This window comes from Morone saxatilis, unplaced genomic scaffold, assembly GCF_004916995.1.
Source record: "Morone saxatilis isolate NCDOM2014 unplaced genomic scaffold, NCSU_SB_2.0 Contig20, whole genome shotgun sequence".
In the NCBI taxonomy this organism is placed as follows: Eukaryota; Metazoa; Chordata; class Actinopteri; family Moronidae; genus Morone; species Morone saxatilis.
Genome location: NW_023339763.1, coordinates 8217233 through 8237529, shown reverse-complemented (window position 1 = coordinate 8237529; position 20297 = coordinate 8217233). Strand labels below are relative to the sequence as shown.

Sequence of the window (20297 nt, the reverse complement as noted above, 5' to 3'; positions counted from 1 at the left end):
AGAGTTGCAGTGAACTAAAAAGAGCAGAGTGAAGGCCGATCAGCTCCAAGCTGCTCCCAGTAACTAAGCGTAGGCTGCTATGGTTTAAGATGTGTCTAGTGAATGTGTTGCATGTGTTGCCTACCAATAAATAAACAGTTGTCAATTCATGATACTTTCTCATCTCTTAATTTTAATAGTGTTGTTAAGAATAGTTAAATGAATAAATAATGCTACATAAATAAGGCACCCTGGAATTGGGAAAAAAGTTAATCTTCTTGATACATATCATAAGGTAATAAGAAATTATACTAAACTGGCCTTTTGGTATTCAGAATTTACATATTGTATTTAACTGTTGTTGTCTTAAGATTCTAAATATTCTCTGTAAAGCCAGATCTTGCAAATCCCACTGCTCGTTCTCCAAACAATAGTGTGAATTTGAATTTTAAATATTAGCACAAAAATGACATGCAAATACATTTTTGATCCTGATTTTACATATGTAAACACATACTAATCCCACTGTACTGTTTGTGTTTTCTACTCCAGAGACATCAAACCGGACAACATACTACTGGATGAACATGGTAAGATTCCTATAGTCATATTTCATTCATTCATACGGATGTGAATGGTTGGAATTGAAAGTCAAACTGTACAACAAGATTTGATTAGGTTTTGTAACTGCTTACATATGGAAATAACATTTGACTTGACTTACATGGTGACCTGACTTGACTTATTGGGCCAAATTCAAGACTTAACTGCTTCTGACTAAGCAATTTCAACAAACCTCCAACCTCTGGGATAACTCCTGTACAGATCAAAAGAAGTTGCTCAGAGGCAGGTCTCACAGTTGTTGCCTAGATAGGCCTTGCAGCATAAAGAAGGAAAATACCTCATACCTTATTTTACCAAGTGCAACACAGAGAAGGAGTGCACTTCTTTTATGTCCACACTGAAAAGCACTGTGATGTTGTTTTTTCTCTGAACTATGAGGAATAAGATGGAGGGATGTGAAAGGAGTGTGGGGGACAGGGTGATTTTCATAATGCCTTCCTTCTCTGAGGAAAAAATCCTGTGCTGAATGATTGATTAGGTCTCATCATAGGCTTAAGTGTCAGTTTCAGTTTAACGCAAATACACGTACACACATGCACGCATATACAGTAAGGAAAGAGACAGGGAGAGCAGCGTGTGTGCGTTAATGTCAGAAAGAGGGAACGATTGTAAATCAAGGTCATGTTGAGAGAGACTCTAAATATCTTCATCAATATGTTAATCAAGAGGTAAATTAAAGTACTTTATAGTATGATCCATCCTGGAGAAATACAGACTGCCTAAGATAGATATGATAGTACAGTGTGCACAGGTACACTACAAGGCCAAGTACTACAAGTATTATAACATTACAAACCTTACACCTTCATGACAAAACCATTGGCATTAATATGCTGAAGGGATTTGCTCCCATTCAAGCGCAAGAGCATTAGTGAAGTCGGCCAGGTGATAAGGCTTGGCTCACATTCGGCGTTCCGGTTCATCTCTCATGTGTTGGATGAGGTGGAGGTCAGGACTCTCTGCAGGCTAGTCAAATTCTTCCACATTAAACTGGAAAAACAATTTCTTTTTGGACGTGGCTTTATACACGACTATAATGTCATGTTCAACAAGAAATAGTATGTTGAAACTCTATAGGAGTTGCCTGGCAACCTCACAGTGACGACAAGAGTCCAGGAAGTCACTGCGTCCGGCCAAGAAATAGTCAAGCACGTGGCCCCTCATAAAACAACAATGTGTCCTTCTTACACTTCCGTTTTGTTAATTTGTGAGATTGAGAGGTGCCAGTAGGAGGATTTTGTTACCTTTGGACAGAGCCAGACTATCCATTTCCCTGTTTTCAGTCTTTGTGATAAGCTAAGCTAACAAGCTGCTGTAGCTTCATATTATAGTACAGACATCAGAGTGGTGTTTATCATCTCATCTAACTCTCTGCGAGAAATTTAATAACCGTATTTTCGCAAATGCTGAACTATTCCCATTACTACACACACTAAACACAAAATGGGTCATGTTCTTATGTCTGATGAAGCATCTGCTTGATATGCATGATAATCTGTTGGGTTATGTACTCAAATTTACTAAACCTAAGAATGTCATGAACAACAAAATGGTTCAAGTAATGGAGGTGGCAGATAATAACAGTACAGTATTATTATGAACTAGCACTGAACAAGGATGATGTTGCACATTACCTGAACAACAGCTGTGCTCTCGTGGCACTGGTTTATAGAATGAAGATTACTATTTGTCATCAACACCAGGAGATTTGAGTAAAATTTGAGCACAACGAAAATCATTGGAATACTATATTTATCAGGCACAGAAAAGACTCTCACACTTTGCTGAAAATACTATTAATGAACTAACTATACTGTAGCATTAAGATTTCCCTACACTGGAACCACGCAGTCAAGCCCTAACCATGAAAACAGCCTGAGACCAAGTGTGTCCATATATTTTTGGCCATATAGTGTACACATACGCAGACACACACACAGACAGACACAAGTCCTTAGATCTCAGAGGGCACTGGACAGCTGCTAAAGGGATCTGACCAGATATGTGGGATGGCAGCCCTGCTGTTGCTACAGACTTAGAGCAGACAAAGACAGACAGAGAGAGAGCCACAAGGACAAGACAAGAAGGGTGAAAGTGATGAGCAAACATTTCTGAAAAGAAAGATTTGTCAAAGGAAGAAAAACAGGGTAGACAAAGAGATATGTGAAGAAGAGAGCTAAAAAAGGGAGGAGAAAGAGAATGGCAGCATTGTCAGCCTCAGCTGGCTTTCCAACAGGACAACAGACTTTCACCTGTGCTTTCTCTCTCTCTCTGTATGTGTGCGTGTCCTTTCGAGCTCAATAAGCACTTCCCTCCTCCTCATGCACTCTACCCCCACTCTGTTTGTCTGTGCAGATCTGTAGTTTACCTCTCCACTAAAGTCTAAAACAACATGACGTATCAGACAAGGGGGTAGTAGGGTGTTTTGCTTCTGCACACCATGTCAATTTTGCGAGCTGGAATTGACCCGTTTCTGCCGTGTTCCTCTGGGAGCTGCTTCAAATGGGGAAAAACAATTTACTCATGCACGTGCTGTGTCACTTTGTTAAATGGCATAGCCTCAGGATGCTGAGAGAAGCTCCAAGAGGGCCGTTGTCTAGGTTGTCCAGTGTGAGCACGCACACATGCTACAAAAACAACCACATAAACACCCATGGGACTCTTTAGAAAAGTACAGTGTATGGTCTTTTCTGATGTGAAATACCAATAGCATCATACCTTCAGAAAAGTTATACGACAGAAACAGATCTGATTAGATTTTAGTGCATATTTTGTGCACACATTTGCAACAATCCCTTTTAGCTTAATGAGAAAAACCGGTGTGATCTTGGCTACTTTAACTGCTTAGGTGTAGAAATTATATGAATTCAACAGATATAAGACCAGTATGTGTCCAAAGAAGTAAGTAATGCATTCATTAACCTAATTGATGGCTTCATTTGGCAAAACTGAGAATTAAAATGAAGATTTAGGAGCTGGAGTGCCGCTTGTTCATTAAGATATCTAAATCAAATTCCACAATAGTGTACAAACACTAAGGATGTCACGAGAACTGATACATCGGTACCAAGTTGATGCTGACATTTTGAAAATGTGACGGCTTCAACACATCAGCTGGTGTTATCAATCGTTTTAATAGGCTACATCATTAACAACGAGCCTCGTCCACATGAACAGCACCTGCTGTTATTAAAACAGAAGAGCGGGTGAAAAAATATGAAACATGAGTTGTGTATTTTGGGCGACTAGGTGTGTATGAATTATGTAGTGAAAAGAAGTAAATAAGAAAACATCTATTAGAAAAGGGGCCACAGTTGTTGTTTTTTGTAATGTTCAAATGTTTTGTGTAGTGTATGTTGAAGTACTTGGAATTTATTATTTTGCTTTTGTTTTTTACTGTGGTATCAAATTCGTATTGAGAATTTCACTGGTATTGGGATCGACTACTAAATTCCTGGTATTGTGACATGCCTATTAAGTACTTATGTCATTGAAAGGTAAATATTGTCCATCTCCAACGAATAAGTGAGTAAACCCTGGGCTGCAACAGTGTACTGATACCATGGTATAGAGTCTGACTTGGTAAAAGGCTATGCGTAGAGATATAACGTAAGAGTTTCAAGAGGGCTAAATGTCTGCTGTGGCTTCATCACACCTGCTTTGTTAAATGAATTATGAGTATGTTATTCATTCATGGGCTCCAGCCCCGAATAGCTGCTGTAAATGGGGGAAAAAAATCGTCCTGGGGGAGCTTGCCCCCAGACACCGCCCCTGGTGGTTGTCATCAGTGCTGGGGGTGTTTTGAGGTAGCAGAAAGCAAAGAGAAATTAAAAATAGATATGCAGCCGCGTGACATAACCCCAGGATCAAACCTCGACAGTTGTGGAGGTAATCCCAGTAAGACACGTTAGATAACTAAGCCACCAGGAAACCTGCTGAACCATTGTTCAGCTGCCACACACTGCAAAGCTCGCAGGCAGGGAACAGTTTGACTGGAGACAAACAGGGGTTAATCTCACATACTGACCATACCTTTTAGAGGAATAATACAGCTCTGAACTTTATGTATTATTTTAAAAGATCAGAGCTCAAGAAATTTGATGTGTATTCGCTTCATTTAGTACACACGCTTGATCAGACTGAGTGAAGTGGCCATCTCACAAAAAGTGCATTAGTAGCTTCAAAGGAAAAACATGCAACAGGAACTGTAATTAAGGCTTAAAAAAACAATAACATTGAAAGCATTGCAAAAGCAGTTAGTTAATTAAGAGATGCAATAGATGACGTATTAATTTATAATAGATTGATGTATTAAGGCTAAAAAGAATGACTTTCTTGAAAATGTAAAAAGAGAAGAAAAATTATTTCAAGCTAGGCTGGATTGTTATGTAAGTAATCTTAATATATTCAGTCAAAGGCCTATATATTCCTTTCTGTCTCTGCAACAAGTAGACTCCTGCCCCTCACTCTACAACAGTAATGGTAATGATACTTTAAAATAAAAAGCGTTATCCACTTTTTATTCACTCACAACGGACCCCACCAGTGAGGAACCACTGCTTTAGAACATCCATTCAGTGAACCAAGTAATCCATGGACACCACTGTGGTGACAAAGTTATGTTATCAAAAAGCTGTACTGTACATTTTCCATAATACAGATTTTTAAACTGTGTCATGGTTAATCTCTTAATGTCTCTCTTACTAATGCCATCTCTCTTTGACTATGCCATGTTTGTGTCCCCAACATCACTGTCATATCACTGAAGGAACCAGGCTCCACATTACACTTGTCAACTCCATTAGTCAGTATTGAAAAAATATGTTTAAACTGACCGAGCGAGGGATCATCACTGCCATCCTTGGAGCTGTTTCAAACTGATCTCAATATGACAAACATTTTGATGATGTCTGTCTGTTTTTTCCTGCTGGCTACTGTGTAAAACTCTTGTCCTCAATCTGTCTTCTGTAAAGCTAAGAGAGACAGAATAGACAAAAAGGGGAGATAAGAATATGACAGAGACAGAGACATCATTAAATATGAAAACAAGAAAGAATCTCTGCTCTTACTCAAGCTCCACTTAAAGTCTACAGTGAAGTTTCAGTCCTGATGCACCTTTGTCATCAGACTACATTAACAATGGTCCATTCACCACCACCACCACCCAATCTCCCCTCTGTGAATCACTATACTCTCATGTACCACAGCTTTGAATACAGTATGTGGGCATATTTCAAACTGTAAATTGCACAGAGGGGTAAAGAAGCAAAAAAGAGATGGGGTTTATGGAGGAAAAGAGAAAATTAAAACCTGAAAAATAGGAAGAGGATGAGAGAAAGATATGGGAGGCAAAGGGCAGAAGAGACGAGGGGTGGAATAAAAGAAAATGTGTAAAATGCAGTGTGGCGAAAAGAGAGGGAGAAAATGTACAGTTCTCTTATCTTTAAAGCTCTGTATCTTTTTGTAAACATTTAAACTGGCCAGCTCCTGCCTGCTTTATATTCAAACACAGTTATCTGTTGGTGATAAAATATTCTGCTTTTTAAAAAAAAATGAAAATGGTGTATAGTATGGCTGTGCAGCTTATGTGTTGTCTTTTTGTATGTGTTTGCTGGGGTTACCAGAGACATCCATTCATCCGAACAATCACTCTGCGGCAAAAACTCTTGCTCTGTGTTTCTCTCTCACAGTATGGCACGCACACACACACACACACACACACACACACACACACACACACATTCAGCTCATTAGTGTGTGCTCAGTGTGCATGGCAAAGACTATGGGCCATCTTGCAGCATGGTGAGACACAGGTCAGTGGTTTGACTTTGGAAATCACTAAGGTTGCCACTAAAACACCATGGACTCTCTTTCAGCCAAGTCACAATATCATCACATTCGTTTTATTCCATCAATAAAGCCTCAGTTAATTTGCATTTGATGCCTTTTTAATAACATCAGTGTAAGAGCATTACGATCATGAGAATGCGTAAAGGAAAAGGCGTTATTTCAATTGATTATGTTGTGTTTTAAAATTCGTTTGATCCTCCTCTTTTGCATATTACATAAGCAGCATACAAAGTAGGATACCTGCATGTGTATTACATTTAATTCCAAAGGAAAAATATTAAACTTCTAAGTAAAAACACAGTTACTGTAAATACTGATGGTGTAAACAGAGCTCTGTGATCCTACAGCTCTGTGCCAATTTAGGATTTATAGGGCTTCACACACGTAATATACTGTAAATGTGTATTAAAACCTGCTTTGTGTCACTGTGAGTTAATACAAATCTCTTTGTTCTACAGGGCACGTCCATCTTACAGACTTCAACATTGCAGCAATTGTAAAAGAAGACCTAAAAGCAACCTCCATCGCTGGGACCAAGCCATACATGGGTAAGAAAATACACAAGGAAAGTTTTAACAACGATGACAACAAACAGAAGCCAGGGGAGACGGTTTTACAGAAATCATGCAACATAATTTATATAAACTCCACAGAGCATTCTTATGTTTGCTAATCCAAAATCCCAAGGACACTGAGGGGATGTTAACATTGGTGAGCCCAGCATTCACTGAAGGACGCATCTTCCACATCTGAGCATAAAATATTTTATCACTAAAGCCGCTAAACCCACAGAGTTTGCCTCTTGTCAATATTAGCTGCCTCATAGCCAAGAAAAATATACAGGTAAAAATACAGTAAGTGAGCCGTTACTGAGCAATTTTGTTTATCAATTTGTGTGTTTCTTGTGTTCAAATACAATATATATGTAGTATATTCTTGAAACTTATCTAGTTAGATTTTGATGCATCCTGAGAGTAGTGTTAACATTGTAAAGTAATGCTGCCTTCGGAAACAAACATTTATCCTTTTCAGCATCACTGCAGTCATCCTCCTCATTACTCTTAAGTACACTCGCGATCAGGTCGATGTGTATGTGTGTCGATGCCCCTGGGAGATCAGATAGTAGCTAGCAGGATTTCCGGGGGGTATGAATGACAAGACAGCATGTTTGTGTGTGGGTGCGTGTGCCGGTATTTTTTTTTCATCCTTATAAAGTATGTGCCCCTGATGGACAATGATCTGGTAATATTGTGTGACAGATTTCAGGCAAATTCTCTGTGGGGTAATAGATAATTCATGCCTACTCTGGAAACAAGAAAACAACCTCTCTTTCGGAGGCTTCAGTAGATAAATTAACTTTCCCCTCCTCAGCGAGAGAGCAGAACAAACCTGCCGTGATGAACAGGAGTATGGTGTGCATGTGTGTGTATGTTCCTGACTATACAGTATGTTTCTCACAGTCCTGATTTTGACACCGTTAGATAACAAATCAGAGAGGGAAGGGTAAATGATGGGTGATGGAGATTAGATTATTTAAAAAACAATTTGTTTTCATAGCTCATCCCACACAGAAAACCTGTTTACAAAGACATTATGATGCTATATTGGTTCAAAATAAGATACCAATGAAAATGAATATATGCCTCTGGCAAGAATAATGCAATTTATGTTTTTCATCCCAGAACAACAACAAAAAGTCACATTCAAATGTGAAAACTGAGCTCAATCAGAAATCAGAAATCAGAGAATAACTTTAAATAATCCCCGTGGGAAATTTACTTGAAAGGTGGGTACAAGAAAAGAAAAACAATAGGAGGGGAAGGGGAAAAAACGCCGCTCCCCCAAATCTGCCTCAAATTAGGGGAGTACCGTGTGGGACTGGGAAAAAACCTCAGCCAACACTAAAGCACATGTAATCACACTTTACAACATAAGAACCTCCAACAACCTTGCAACAGGGGAGGGGGGAAAGGGAATGGAGGCGCACCAGCACAGACACAGCCGCAGGCGCCAGCAACTGGCGCAGCCTGCGCAAGACCCACTTGTCGTCTATTGGGTAAAAGCGCGAAGGCGTGGAAGGGGGGGGGGAATACAAGGGTGTGTTGCATATTCGCATGTATAAGTGACCGTGGTTGCGCTGTGTGCAACATAAGCTGGAGAGCCCAACTTCGTCTAGACCCCCCCACAATCAGTCTCATTTCAACGTGTTCATCGCGATAACACAGCAGGTCTGCCATGGGAGATGTCCCTGAGTCCGGCTCCTACAACAACAGTAACAAGTGCGCCAGGTGTCCCGTGAGGGAAGGAAGGGGAGGGGGATGGGGGGGGCAGAGCGTCATCATGCAGCGATCTCCTGGAGGAAGTTGGTTCGCAGCAAGGAACAACTCCTTGCCAAGGCCCGCTGCTGCTGAGGGCCGGAATGCAGATTAGATTATGTATCTGTTTGGGCTTCAGGGCGAGTAGTCGCATCCTCAATGAGCACACACGATTTACTCTATTTACCTCAACCTGTAAAGCCTGCTGTCAGTTTCTCACAGTCCAGAAGTTACAACAAATCATACATGTATTGTACATGTATGTATGTATGTAGTGTATGACACTCGCTGCATAAATGTGATGATATATTTCCTGTCGGCCTAATGTCTGAAAAAGTATCCAGGTCACCTTTAACACAAAAGTCACAACGGCGCTCTGCTTGGGGAATATTTTTGTAACACTTCCAACACTCCCCCCAGCTATTATTTCAGTTTTCACCCATGCTAATTTCATGGAAGATAAGCAGCAGAATTCTAATAAGTGATAAAAATTGATGAGAAAATTCACGAGGGTAAGAGGGAGCAAGTGTCCCTTGCATTGATGATGGTCATTAATTAAGGCTTCAACAGCAAAATAAGTTTAAAAAATCTATCACAATTCAGCGCCCTTTCAAGGGCTTCTGTGTGTCTGAATAGAGCCATTATAGAACATTTACATAACAAAGGGCCTATGTCTTGATTAGTCATGTCTTAGGCTAACAGATAGATGAAGCAAGCTATGTATTCCGTGTGTGAAAGAGGCTGTAGTTGAAATAAACTGACCCTGACCAAAATGACCCCCAAAACAAGAAACGGGGATCAAAATACACAAACACACAAACAAAGAAAAGACACATACGCCATACTTTATTACCTTTTGATGTACAATATTTCTCTGTCTATCAGCTCCTGAGCTTTTTCAAACCTTTGAGGGGTCCCACCCTGGCTACTCCTTCTCTGTTGACTGGTGGTCACTGGGCATCACAGCATATGAGCTACTAAGAGGACAGGTAACTGAGACACACACACACACACACACACAGAGCACCATCACCATGTCCACATCTCAAGTGAGCGTTGGCCTGGCACACTTTACTGCAGTAAATAATACATATGACATCTACAGGAGTGTGCTAGAAAAGTCCTGTCAGTAGGAAGGGCAGACATAAAGCGATTCCTCAGCCTTCACAAAACAAAAGGGGGGTGAAGCTATAATTGAATTTTACATTTAAGCTGACCTTACTGGGGGAAGATGTTTATATGTTTAGTCACGGTGTGAGACGAATTGCTGCAGCAGAATGAGAAAACAGAATTGAGTTATTTTCAGGGCCACATAATTGGAATTGATTTTTAAGATATAATTTATTCAATTTTGTGCTGGTCCCATCTGGAGAAGTTTAATTCTGATGTCATGGAAATAAACACAGGACATAATGTTTTCACTCTGTCTCCTCGCTGTATCAGGCCGAGTGTCAGAGCTGACAGTAGTCTGCGCATTGTGGACTTAATCCAGACTGCGGCTGCAGAATTTCCTCTCATATTTCAGGATGGTGATTACAAGCACTACAGTAACCTCTGTCTACACTGACAAGGAGCCAGAACACCTGAAACTGATCTGGAGCTGTCATGAAGTGATCCTGAAATCAAATCTTATTTTTAGACATTTGAATGCTCTCCCTCTCACCCTTCTCCATAAAACTGTTCACAGTTATTTTGCCTGACTCTTTCCATTACACTTTCGATTAGTCCTAGTAAGTGTAGTCCTCCACCCAGCTTTATTTTACTTCCAAACCTTCATTTAACCCTTCTAAAATATGTTTTGTCCTCTTTCTGACCTGACCAAAGCTACATCTTATCTGCACAAAAATAGCTTAAGTTGTCTCTCTTACCTCAAAGCTGTGTCCTGTGATTTTCAAGCACTTTTGACCTTCACTCATTCAGGGGAGGATTGCTGAGCACACACTTACACACTTTCAAACCCAGAAATTACTCAGTGACATAGATGTTAGCCCCACTCTCTCTCTTTCCCCATACTGCACTTTTTGTAGTTTCTGTATAATATGCGTCATAAACCCTCTCTTAAACTTTCTTTCACCCCTCTCTCTACACACCACCCACCCTCACCTTCTCCCAGGCAATTCATTTTCACTTCATCCCTCTGTCTCCTCGGGACTTTCTTCTACACCTGTCTCTAACTGCCACATTTCAACACCGTCTATAAAGCATAAATCAGTCTCAGGGTGTTAAAAACTGGCCTGTTGGATGCAGAATTATTTGGCTGTTGAAAATGGAGAGCTAGCTCACTATTATCCAGCTCCAGGCACCTTTTGATCCCTTCTCAGCCTTTACCTCATCTTATCTCTCTCTTAAGCTCCAACGCCGTCTTACTTCATTCATGCTTCGCTCAGACCATCTAACTCCTCTCTCGCCAACCAATGCTTTCGCTGCTGGGCCTGACCACTGGTTGCAGGTACAGATCCAGGCAGCTAAGCATCTCTCCATCACTGTCACTTAGTTTCTACGCCTCCAGCCTCTGTTTTCTTTCTAAATTGGACAACCCCAGACAGGCAACACAAAGACCTCATGTGATACATGAGCCAATTTCTGCCTCCTGAACATCTGACTCCAAAATATATTAGTGGTTAGCCGACACCTTATGTGTGCCCTGTCTGGGGAACATCTGCAGAATTGGAATATAATTGACATCATGCATCTAAAAGAGCCTTTAATAAAAATGAAGAATGGCAAGGCATCCACCTGGATTGCACGTCGTTTACATTTCTCTTTCATCTTTCCTCTTTCTCTTCACTCTGAACCATCTAATAAAGCAGAAATTGCATTAAAAGCTTGTCATAAAGAGAATATGGATTTGCTCTTCTGTAAACAATCTGAGAGGAAAGATTTTCCACCTCCAACCAGCCTGATCTAGCTGTGTCTTGTCACTGTGTAATTCTCTAACTCAAGTGCATGGAGTCTCTTTGTACCAGACTAAGACCAGAGGGTGGAGGAGCACTGATTTGAAGAAATCTCAACAGGCTTTCCCTTGTTTTCTGACCCATAGAAAGCCCTCTCACACTGCATGGCAGAGAGTTTAAGCTGTGTTTTGAGAATAGTCCCTTATACTCACAGAAGGTGAGCACAAGGAGAGGAGGAAGAGAGAGTGGAGAGGGCCAACTGCAGAGCAAACTTAAAGACACACTTTATCAAAGAAAACTCCTCCAGGCAGGGCATGACTATGAATACAAGTTGTCTGTAACATATTGTCTCTTCTCTGCTCCTCTCCTCTTTTCTAGAGACCATATGTGATGAGATCCAGTACACCAGCTAATGAGATCCTTCAGACCTTCCACAAGGTCCACCCCAGCTACCCAGCAGCCTGGTCTTTGGAGATGAAGTCTCTTCTCAGAAAGGTAAATGAGTTGCACATGCATAATGCACAGTATATTGTAGGATTTATCTCACCTTTTTACATGATACTAACCCCTCACTTACGCTCAATTACAATACAAACCAACAGGTAATGGGGGAATATTATGAGAAATATCTTTAAAAAGTCATTAGAAGATGCAAACAATCAGACACTGAGTGGTTTTTGCCATATATGTGTTGTATTTGTGTACAGCTTGATGCGTAGGAAGTAACACTACACCAATCAACGCCTGAGGATGTAACTTTAACACTGTCCTTCTTGGACGGATCTGTCATTTTTTTAAGGATATGTCACATTCAGAAAACCGTGTGTTTGATTAATACCGTAAAATATTGCCTCATGTTGCTTCTCTTTATCCTTAAAAAGAGTTACAAATTAATTAATGTTTTCCCCCGTGTAAACTCACAACAGCAGATGCAGACTGTTTCTTACAGTATATTCATCTTCAGTGCACAATACGTGCATTCCATCCTATAGTGGCATTTCGCATTGCTCAGGATCTGAAGTAACTATCCCCTGTGAATTTTTAAGTGTATGCCAAGCCCCTCTCAAATGTGGGTGGGTGAGTGTCACATTGTACAACAGATATTTCTTTGAATTAGGTCCACCACACCTCCAGAACGTACTGTGGTCATTTATTTAAGCCTGCACTTGTCAGCTTCTCACATCTGTGATTTCTGGTGGCCAAATTGATCACCAATGAAAAATGACTTGAGTAAACTGTAATGCACACATTGGCTTATTTGACTAGTGGGATCTCATCATAAACACTTAACTGACAAGAGAGGGTGGCTCCTCTGCTACTTTGTAGGAGATACTTTAGATTTTTCTCTTAGGGTTGAATTTTTTATTTCCTGTGGGAAGACAATTATCCATACCTGACACCAGCACTTCATTTGGGCAAACAAGTTGCATCTAGAATCTTAATTAGGGGCTTTTTTGCATTGTTGCAGCCCTACTTTGTATACTAGCTGTTTATTTGTACATGGAAATGTTTCAGCCAGCAGTGCGGCTTTAAGTACAATTAGTATTCAAAAAGAGGAATTTGTGACTCAGTGTTAAAATTACACAGTACATAGGTAAATAAATCAAGGTACAAAGTCAACACAACCTCACAAAGACACACAGAGCAGCACACACCTTGGCTCTGAAAGACTATTCATATCACTGCTTAATGAGAATAATTTATATGTACTTTTTTTTCATTTAATCTAATTAGCATATTCTGAAATCTTAAGAGTGGATCTATAATTAACTGTCAAACATCTATTCTTCTTGTCGCAATTAGGCCACTTGCAAAGCTAACAGATACACTGTTGCTGTAGCATTTGGGTTTTGTCTTGGCAGCGATCCACTGCAGTCAAACTGTTGCATTGCTTCGTGCTCAGACTCCTCGTACCTCATTGGCATTCCAGCTGCATAAATGTGTGTGTATGTGGGAGTGCAAGAGTGTGTGTGTGTGTGTGTGTGTGTGTTGGGGGTAAGAGAGAAAGAGAGAGAGAGGGAGGTATAAAGAAAGTGAGAATGTAAGGGGAGAAATCCACACTCAATATATTTGTCCATCCTACACACTTCACAATATCTTGAATTCTTATTGAATTCTCCTCATCGCCATTTGCTTCCTAAATGTATCTCATTTTTGTTTTCCTGTCACTCATTATCTCCCTCTTCCTTCATACTCTCCTGTCCTCTCCTTAATACCTTCCACCCTCACCCCTTTTGTCCCCATATCCTCATTCTCAGACACATCCTTTAGGGCAAACATGTGCTCGTGTCTCCGTGGGACCCGGCCTGTAACTTTTCAGCCATGCCTCCCTGTGGACAATAATTCTTACTCTAATCCTTTTGTCTCCTTCAGTTGCTGTGCATAGATGTCCAGAAGCGCATTTCCTGTCTAGCAGAGCTGCAGGATCTGGACTACATGTCAGATGTCAACTGGGACGCTGTGCTCAGCAAACAGCTTCCTCCAGGCTTTATTCCCAATGTGAGTATCAGAAATAAACTGAGCACTGCCTCAGTATGCTACCCTACAAAATGCTCACATTTGAATAGAATAGAAAATAATGTTTATCTGACTTTGGTCTGCTATATAATTAGATCCACCACACTTTCTCCAATCACCTCCCTGAAAAATGACAAAAAATATAGAACTGTCCATTGCTTTAAGAAGAGAATGAAAGCCAGTGGCAAAAATAAACAAATGCCATGTGGTGAATATGCCATCTGTAGATGCCTTAATATATATTTTACATTTTTTCTTATTTTTTTACAATTCAGAATACAAAAAACCCGTCTATTCCTAAAACCCCTCCTCCCGTCTACTGTTCTCTCATGCCTATTCCCAAACCACTATTTCCCCGAAGGCGACAAAAGATGCAAGGAAAAAAACGATGTAGCCAGACCTATCCACTCTTCATCTAATTTTTTCTAGTCGAGCTGTAGAGACCACCCCCTGCTGGGCTGAGCTGGATCTCCCACTGAGTGTAGACTGAAAAAGACAAAGCAGGAGACGTGTGTGGATGCCTCTTATATACAGACAAAGGCAGAGAAATCCTCTGCATATACCTGCAGCTCTACAGGTGGTCTATGATGAGTTGGGTGAAGATAGTGCTTGCTAGGGTTGGGCCATACATTAAAACTTTTCCAATGGCCACCGACAGTCCAACAATTGCAGATTACGCGAGCGCCCACCAACAGCCCTAATCACCAACCCAGTACTGAGTTCAAGAAGCTCTCATAGCTTTAATAAAGAAAGTGAACTCACCAAGTGTCAAGAAAGGAAAAACACCTATTTTCTGCATTAAACAGAGAATACAACCGTACATTCAACATCTAAACTAAGCGATCTTAAAACAAACTTAATTTGAACTCGACAGAAACAAAATATTAAATCTTTATTAGTAGTTAATTAGTATTAGTCTATTAGTCTTTACACAGTTCAAACAATCACCAACTCTGGTGTCCTAACTGTCTAACAGCGATACACTACTGCGGTAATTCACCACAGTGAAAATATTCTGGCTCTACTATTCTTCCTCTCGTTAGTTCTTTGGCTCAGTGTGTGAAATGTGCCACTGAGGTAGACCATTAAATTAGCAAACTAAAATCACAAAAATCACTCAAAAAATAGCCCCCCCAAAAAAACAACCAGCAATGCATTTAGCCAATCGCAGATAGCCGATATATTCATCCGTCGCCCAATCCTAGTTCTTGCGTGTAATAATATCACTAGGCAGGAAGTCAAGCTGCTTGGTTAGGAAACTGATGTGCTGTGCTCCGTCTGTAGTGTCAGGCTTTTGCAGTAGCTGCACTGATTTATTGTACTGTGTTGTATTTAACTGTACAGGAGAAAAGACCCACCTAACATCCTTCCTAACAATGTAATTATTGTAAACAATAATACAAATAATGGTTCCACTTTATTCAAATACTATATATACATATTATATAATGTGGCAGTATAATGTAGGCAGACTATCCAAATAAAGTGTTAACAAAATAATATTTGACAATCGTTGTCACTGGAGTATACTCAAACTGCACCTATAACTCCATTGAAAATACTATAACAAAACAGCCAATCTTTTTTTCTGCTCTTATGGGCACAGATATGACTCATTCACATACATAGACATATTAATTAGTGGTGCAACTAACGTTTCTACTTATAACTGATTAATCTGCCAATTACTTTCTTGAGTAATCGATTCATTTCCATTATAAAACCTCAAATGTTTTACAGTCCAAAACCCAAAGACACTCCGTTTACTATCATATCAGACAAAGAAAAACAGCACATTCTCACAATTTAGAGACTACAGCTATGGTTTTTGGCATTTTTGCTTAAATCAATGATCAAGCAATACAAAAACTATCCTGTATTATTTTAGTGAAGCAGCAAGGTGACAATAACTGTCAGTGCTTAGTGTCAGAATTGAATACATGCAGAATAATGACTGTTAAAAGTGAACAGATGACTAAATGACTTTATCTAATTCTAAGTCTATAGCGACTGCAGAGCTGTGAGTATCCCCAGTGGTCAGGCTGGCGCAGCAGAGGAAAAACACAGAGGATCGATGGGGAATTGACAGTGTCTCTCTATCTAATTATAGGCCTATCCTCTGTCTTTACTGGCTTATAGACTCAGGGAAAACTCAGCCCTCATGCTTCGTTTCCTAAGTTCCCAATATTCAGTCTGCTTTTAGAATAAAAGCGTCATCATTCTGTATTGTATCACATCGTATAATATTATACTGTATCATATGACACATCAAATTTAATCACAGCCTATTCATTTATGGGAATCAAATGTCAGAAACACTATAACACTACTTGTTTCTAAAAGGGTTGCCAAAAATAAAACCATGACAATCTTACAGGATAAATATTTTTAAGTGTTGACTTAAATATTAATAGGATTCAATATTTGAAGACATGGATCTGTTGTTTGTCCTTTTAAATGTGCCCTTGCATGTGTCTGCGTCTCCACAGAGGCGGAGACTAAACTGTGACCCCACATTTGAGCTGGAGGAAATGATCCTGGAGTCCAAACCACTTCACAAGAAGAAGAAAAGGCTTGCTAGAAAAACCAAGGACCAGGGATCTGATGGGTCCCCACAAGTAAGGCTTTCAACTAGAAGCATTAAACACCTTACACATCACACAAGAAAAATGAAAAGGGCTTGTTCCAAAATGAGACATCTATTATTTGAAAGCAGTAGCAAACAAATATAGTTCAAGAGACAGTGGTACATGTAGGTTTTAAGTTATCAAATCACTTATAGAGCATCTATAATTTAGACACTGCACTTTTTTTCACTCAGTCGCATATATAAATTTAAACTTAATTCAGAGCTAGTGTATCCTGTCTTCAGTGGATCACACATGCCTCTCCCTCTCAGTGCCCATCATTATTCAGTGAAGAAAGAAAGCTGACTGCTGGTTCCATTCGGCCCAGTTACAGGTGATAAGTTGCTCCTTAGTTTGTCTTTTAAATGTGTCTGGGGTGCTATTAAGATTGTTGAGGACACATTTTAGAGCTCTGTCCTCCCTCACCTTCGTCAGAACAAATGGGCCAACCTGCCTGCTGAGAGTATAGGGAAGGCAAAAGAATGCAATCACCTAGCTCTAGTCTTTCAGTATTTCGCACTGTCCACATAAATCAAATGTTGTCCTCTGGGTGTTTATACAAAACAGAGAAGAAAGCACTGAAAGGTTAATTTGATCGCCCGGTCAAGTGAGAGACGTGGGAGGAACACACACACATAACACACTCATACACACCGTGATAGTGAAAGCTGTTAGGAAGCGGTGATTTTATTTTTGGTCTAGTGCAGCAGTGGAAACTGATCACTGCAGTAATTTTTCTTTTAAGGCAAACTGTAGATCAAAAGACCTCAAGTCATTTGTGTTTACTTGCATCTTAAGCTCAAATAGGAGCTATGATGTTGAAAAGGCTTGGAGAAAACATAAAATATAAAAAGAAAATATTCTATAAACGTTCTATAAAATATTTTGTGTGATAAGAAAGGTTGAGTTGATGCAAGGGCCATCCTGAAGACTGAAGCCAGCTTTCAACATGTTCCTGCCAAGATATTTTAGTAATGCACCTTTAAAACAGGTAGTCAGGTCTGTTTATCAGAAGAAATGTATTTACAGTACAGGGGTCAATTGATCAGTACAACAGGGAAGTACTACACGGAATTCTAGGCTTCTGTCCAATTTTGAATCTTTAGCGTTAACCATTGAGACAGTAAGTGATCAGAGAGATCCAACAGTGAACACTAAGCGGCCATGATTTGAATACTGCACTAATAATAATACATAATACATTTTATTTACAGGCGCCTCTCTGGGCACTCGAGGAACACCGTACAACACAAAAAATAATAACAGTATAGAAATAGACAGAAAAAAGAACCATATGTAGAGGTTAAGTTGGGTATGCCCGTTTCTGATAGGTGGAGTGTTAGTCTTGATTAAGAGGGGGGAAGAGAGTCCCACGTTTTCTGATGTCCCGGTGGGAAATTGAGTTTCCAGAGCGGGGGGCAGAGCGGCTGAAAGCCCTGCTCCCCCATTGGGAAAAGAGCGGGCGGGAGGAGGACAGAGAAGGGTGACAGAGGAGAACAGATCTTGAAGGGAACGGGAAGGGGGTGGCGATGTGAGGAAACGTTTTCGGACAGTATATAAGGGGGGAAAGGTTCAGCAATGGCCCTTGAAAACCGTTTAAACAGGAGGATTCTTGAAGTCGATTTGCGGAGTTTGACGGAAGCCCAGTGGCAGTTGCCTGCCAGAACAGGGGTGCATGTGGTGGAATGGAGGGGGGTTTCCCCTGGTGATCAAATCCAAGCTGCAGAGTTCTGACCAGTTTTGAAGTTTTATGGAGGATTTGTGAGGTAAACCAAAAGAGAAGGGAAGTTTTTCTGCAGTAGTCGATGCGGGAGGTGACAAGAATGGTACACAGCCTTGTGTGGTCTCGACTCTTTTACCAGTTATAGTGTAGTAATAGTGTGTGTTGGGCTTGTCACTGTTCACCAACATTGTGCCACACCACTGAAACTTACCTAGAGTATGCACACACACAAACAATGCACGCCGCCTAAGCTATTGCACATACAACGTATGCCCTTACAAAATCAATACATTTGGACCCTCTCCCAGTCTATGGCACATTAGAACAGTTTATGTGACTCTTTTCTAATAGAAGCAAAGCAATTTGTGTGGTCTAGACTCTAGATCACATACCTTGCCAGCCTGCAATAAGAAGTCAGAGCTGGCCCAATGTGCCCCATGTTTTAGGAAAGCTGACAGCTGCTTGTGGAGACCTGCCTATGTGTGTATATCGTTGATATCTCACTGTGCAGCCAGACAACATTTGTCATCCGTCGGCCCATTCAGACAAAGAGAATGTCTCCTGTTCTAATGAAATAATTATAGTAGCCTTTCAAGGAAACATTAGTTATGTTTATGGAGTAAGAAGAAGCAACAGTGTACGGTCAGACTAAGGGAAACTAACATTAAATCCATGAAATGGTTTTGTACTCTAGTGGCTTGCATTTCCTAATTAAATTACCTTATTCATTCTGGTGCCAATTAGGCAATATTTGACTAATGAGTAGTAAATAGTAATAGTGGTTAAAGTTTGTTAAACATTCTTGAAGAGATCAAAAACAGAAGATTACCGGAATACATTTTAAGTCCTGTTGAACTCCCTCTCTGGAACGCTGCCACTTTAGCACAATAACATGAGCAGACAGGGTGTGGGTCATGTGTCCTCCCATTTCAAACTACTTGCCAAATACCTCAGTGTCACTTTTGAAGGTGTTTTTGATAAACAAGTTTGTTCAGAAAATCTAGCTCTGGGTACAGAGGAATGGAAGTTTTAAATGACCCCATCTTATAGTAAGGTAATCTATTCTGTAATGAGCTTTGTGTGTATCTCCTGTTGTCTGTTGCTTGTTCAGAATTCTGTGGCCAAACCTATCCTATTCTGGCTTCTCAACATTACTTCCTGGCTTGACTGAACAGACTTTTTCTATATTCTTTATTGATCTTATTGTCCCCCTTTTTTGTAGAGAATTTTGTTACATATTGCATTGTGTGTTTAAATCACTGTTAACAACAGTGTAAAATACAATACTGAAATATTTACCTTTCGTTCAGAATGATTTGCTTAACGTGCATGTTGTTCATTTCAAGTAGTCATATTTTGCAGCGTGTGCAGTTCTGTCTGTATATCATGGAGAATAGTCACTTTACTGTCTATAAATATCAGTTTTTGTTTGTGCAATGTTTTGCCATATCTATTCACAAAGGAGCTGTGGGACCACTTGTGATGGATGCATGTAAGAAAGAAAAGGAAAGAGAGTGAGTGTTTGATGTGTATGTGTGTGTGTGTGTTTGTGAGAGATGAAGATGGTCTTGCAGGATTTCTGAAGCATAACAGATCAATATTGAATGAAGTAGGTAGTTGCCCTAATGCCTGCCCCAACCAACTTCTTTCTTTACCCCGAGAGGCCGCTCTGTATCCTTTTTTGCATATTCCTTCTTTTCCTTTCTTCTCCCTTGTCCTCAGACCCCTTCTACAATGTTGTCTATATGTCGCCCCCCCCCCCCCCCCC

General features: G+C 40.2%; 1 protein-coding gene across 1 annotated transcript in view; it reads left to right on the top strand.

Annotated features, from left to right (window-relative positions):
- The window catches only part of stk32a (serine/threonine kinase 32A), a 53669-nt gene that overhangs the window by 25762 nt on the left and 7610 nt on the right, over positions 1–20297 (top strand). The window contains exons 3-8 of the mRNA XM_035666702.1: positions 532–569; positions 6912–7001; positions 9654–9757; positions 12041–12157; positions 14036–14161; positions 16669–16797. Of these exons, the coding sequence (XP_035522595.1) occupies positions 532–569; positions 6912–7001; positions 9654–9757; positions 12041–12157; positions 14036–14161; positions 16669–16797 (604 nt within the window). The remainder of the gene's footprint in view (positions 1–531; positions 570–6911; positions 7002–9653; positions 9758–12040; positions 12158–14035; positions 14162–16668; positions 16798–20297) is intronic.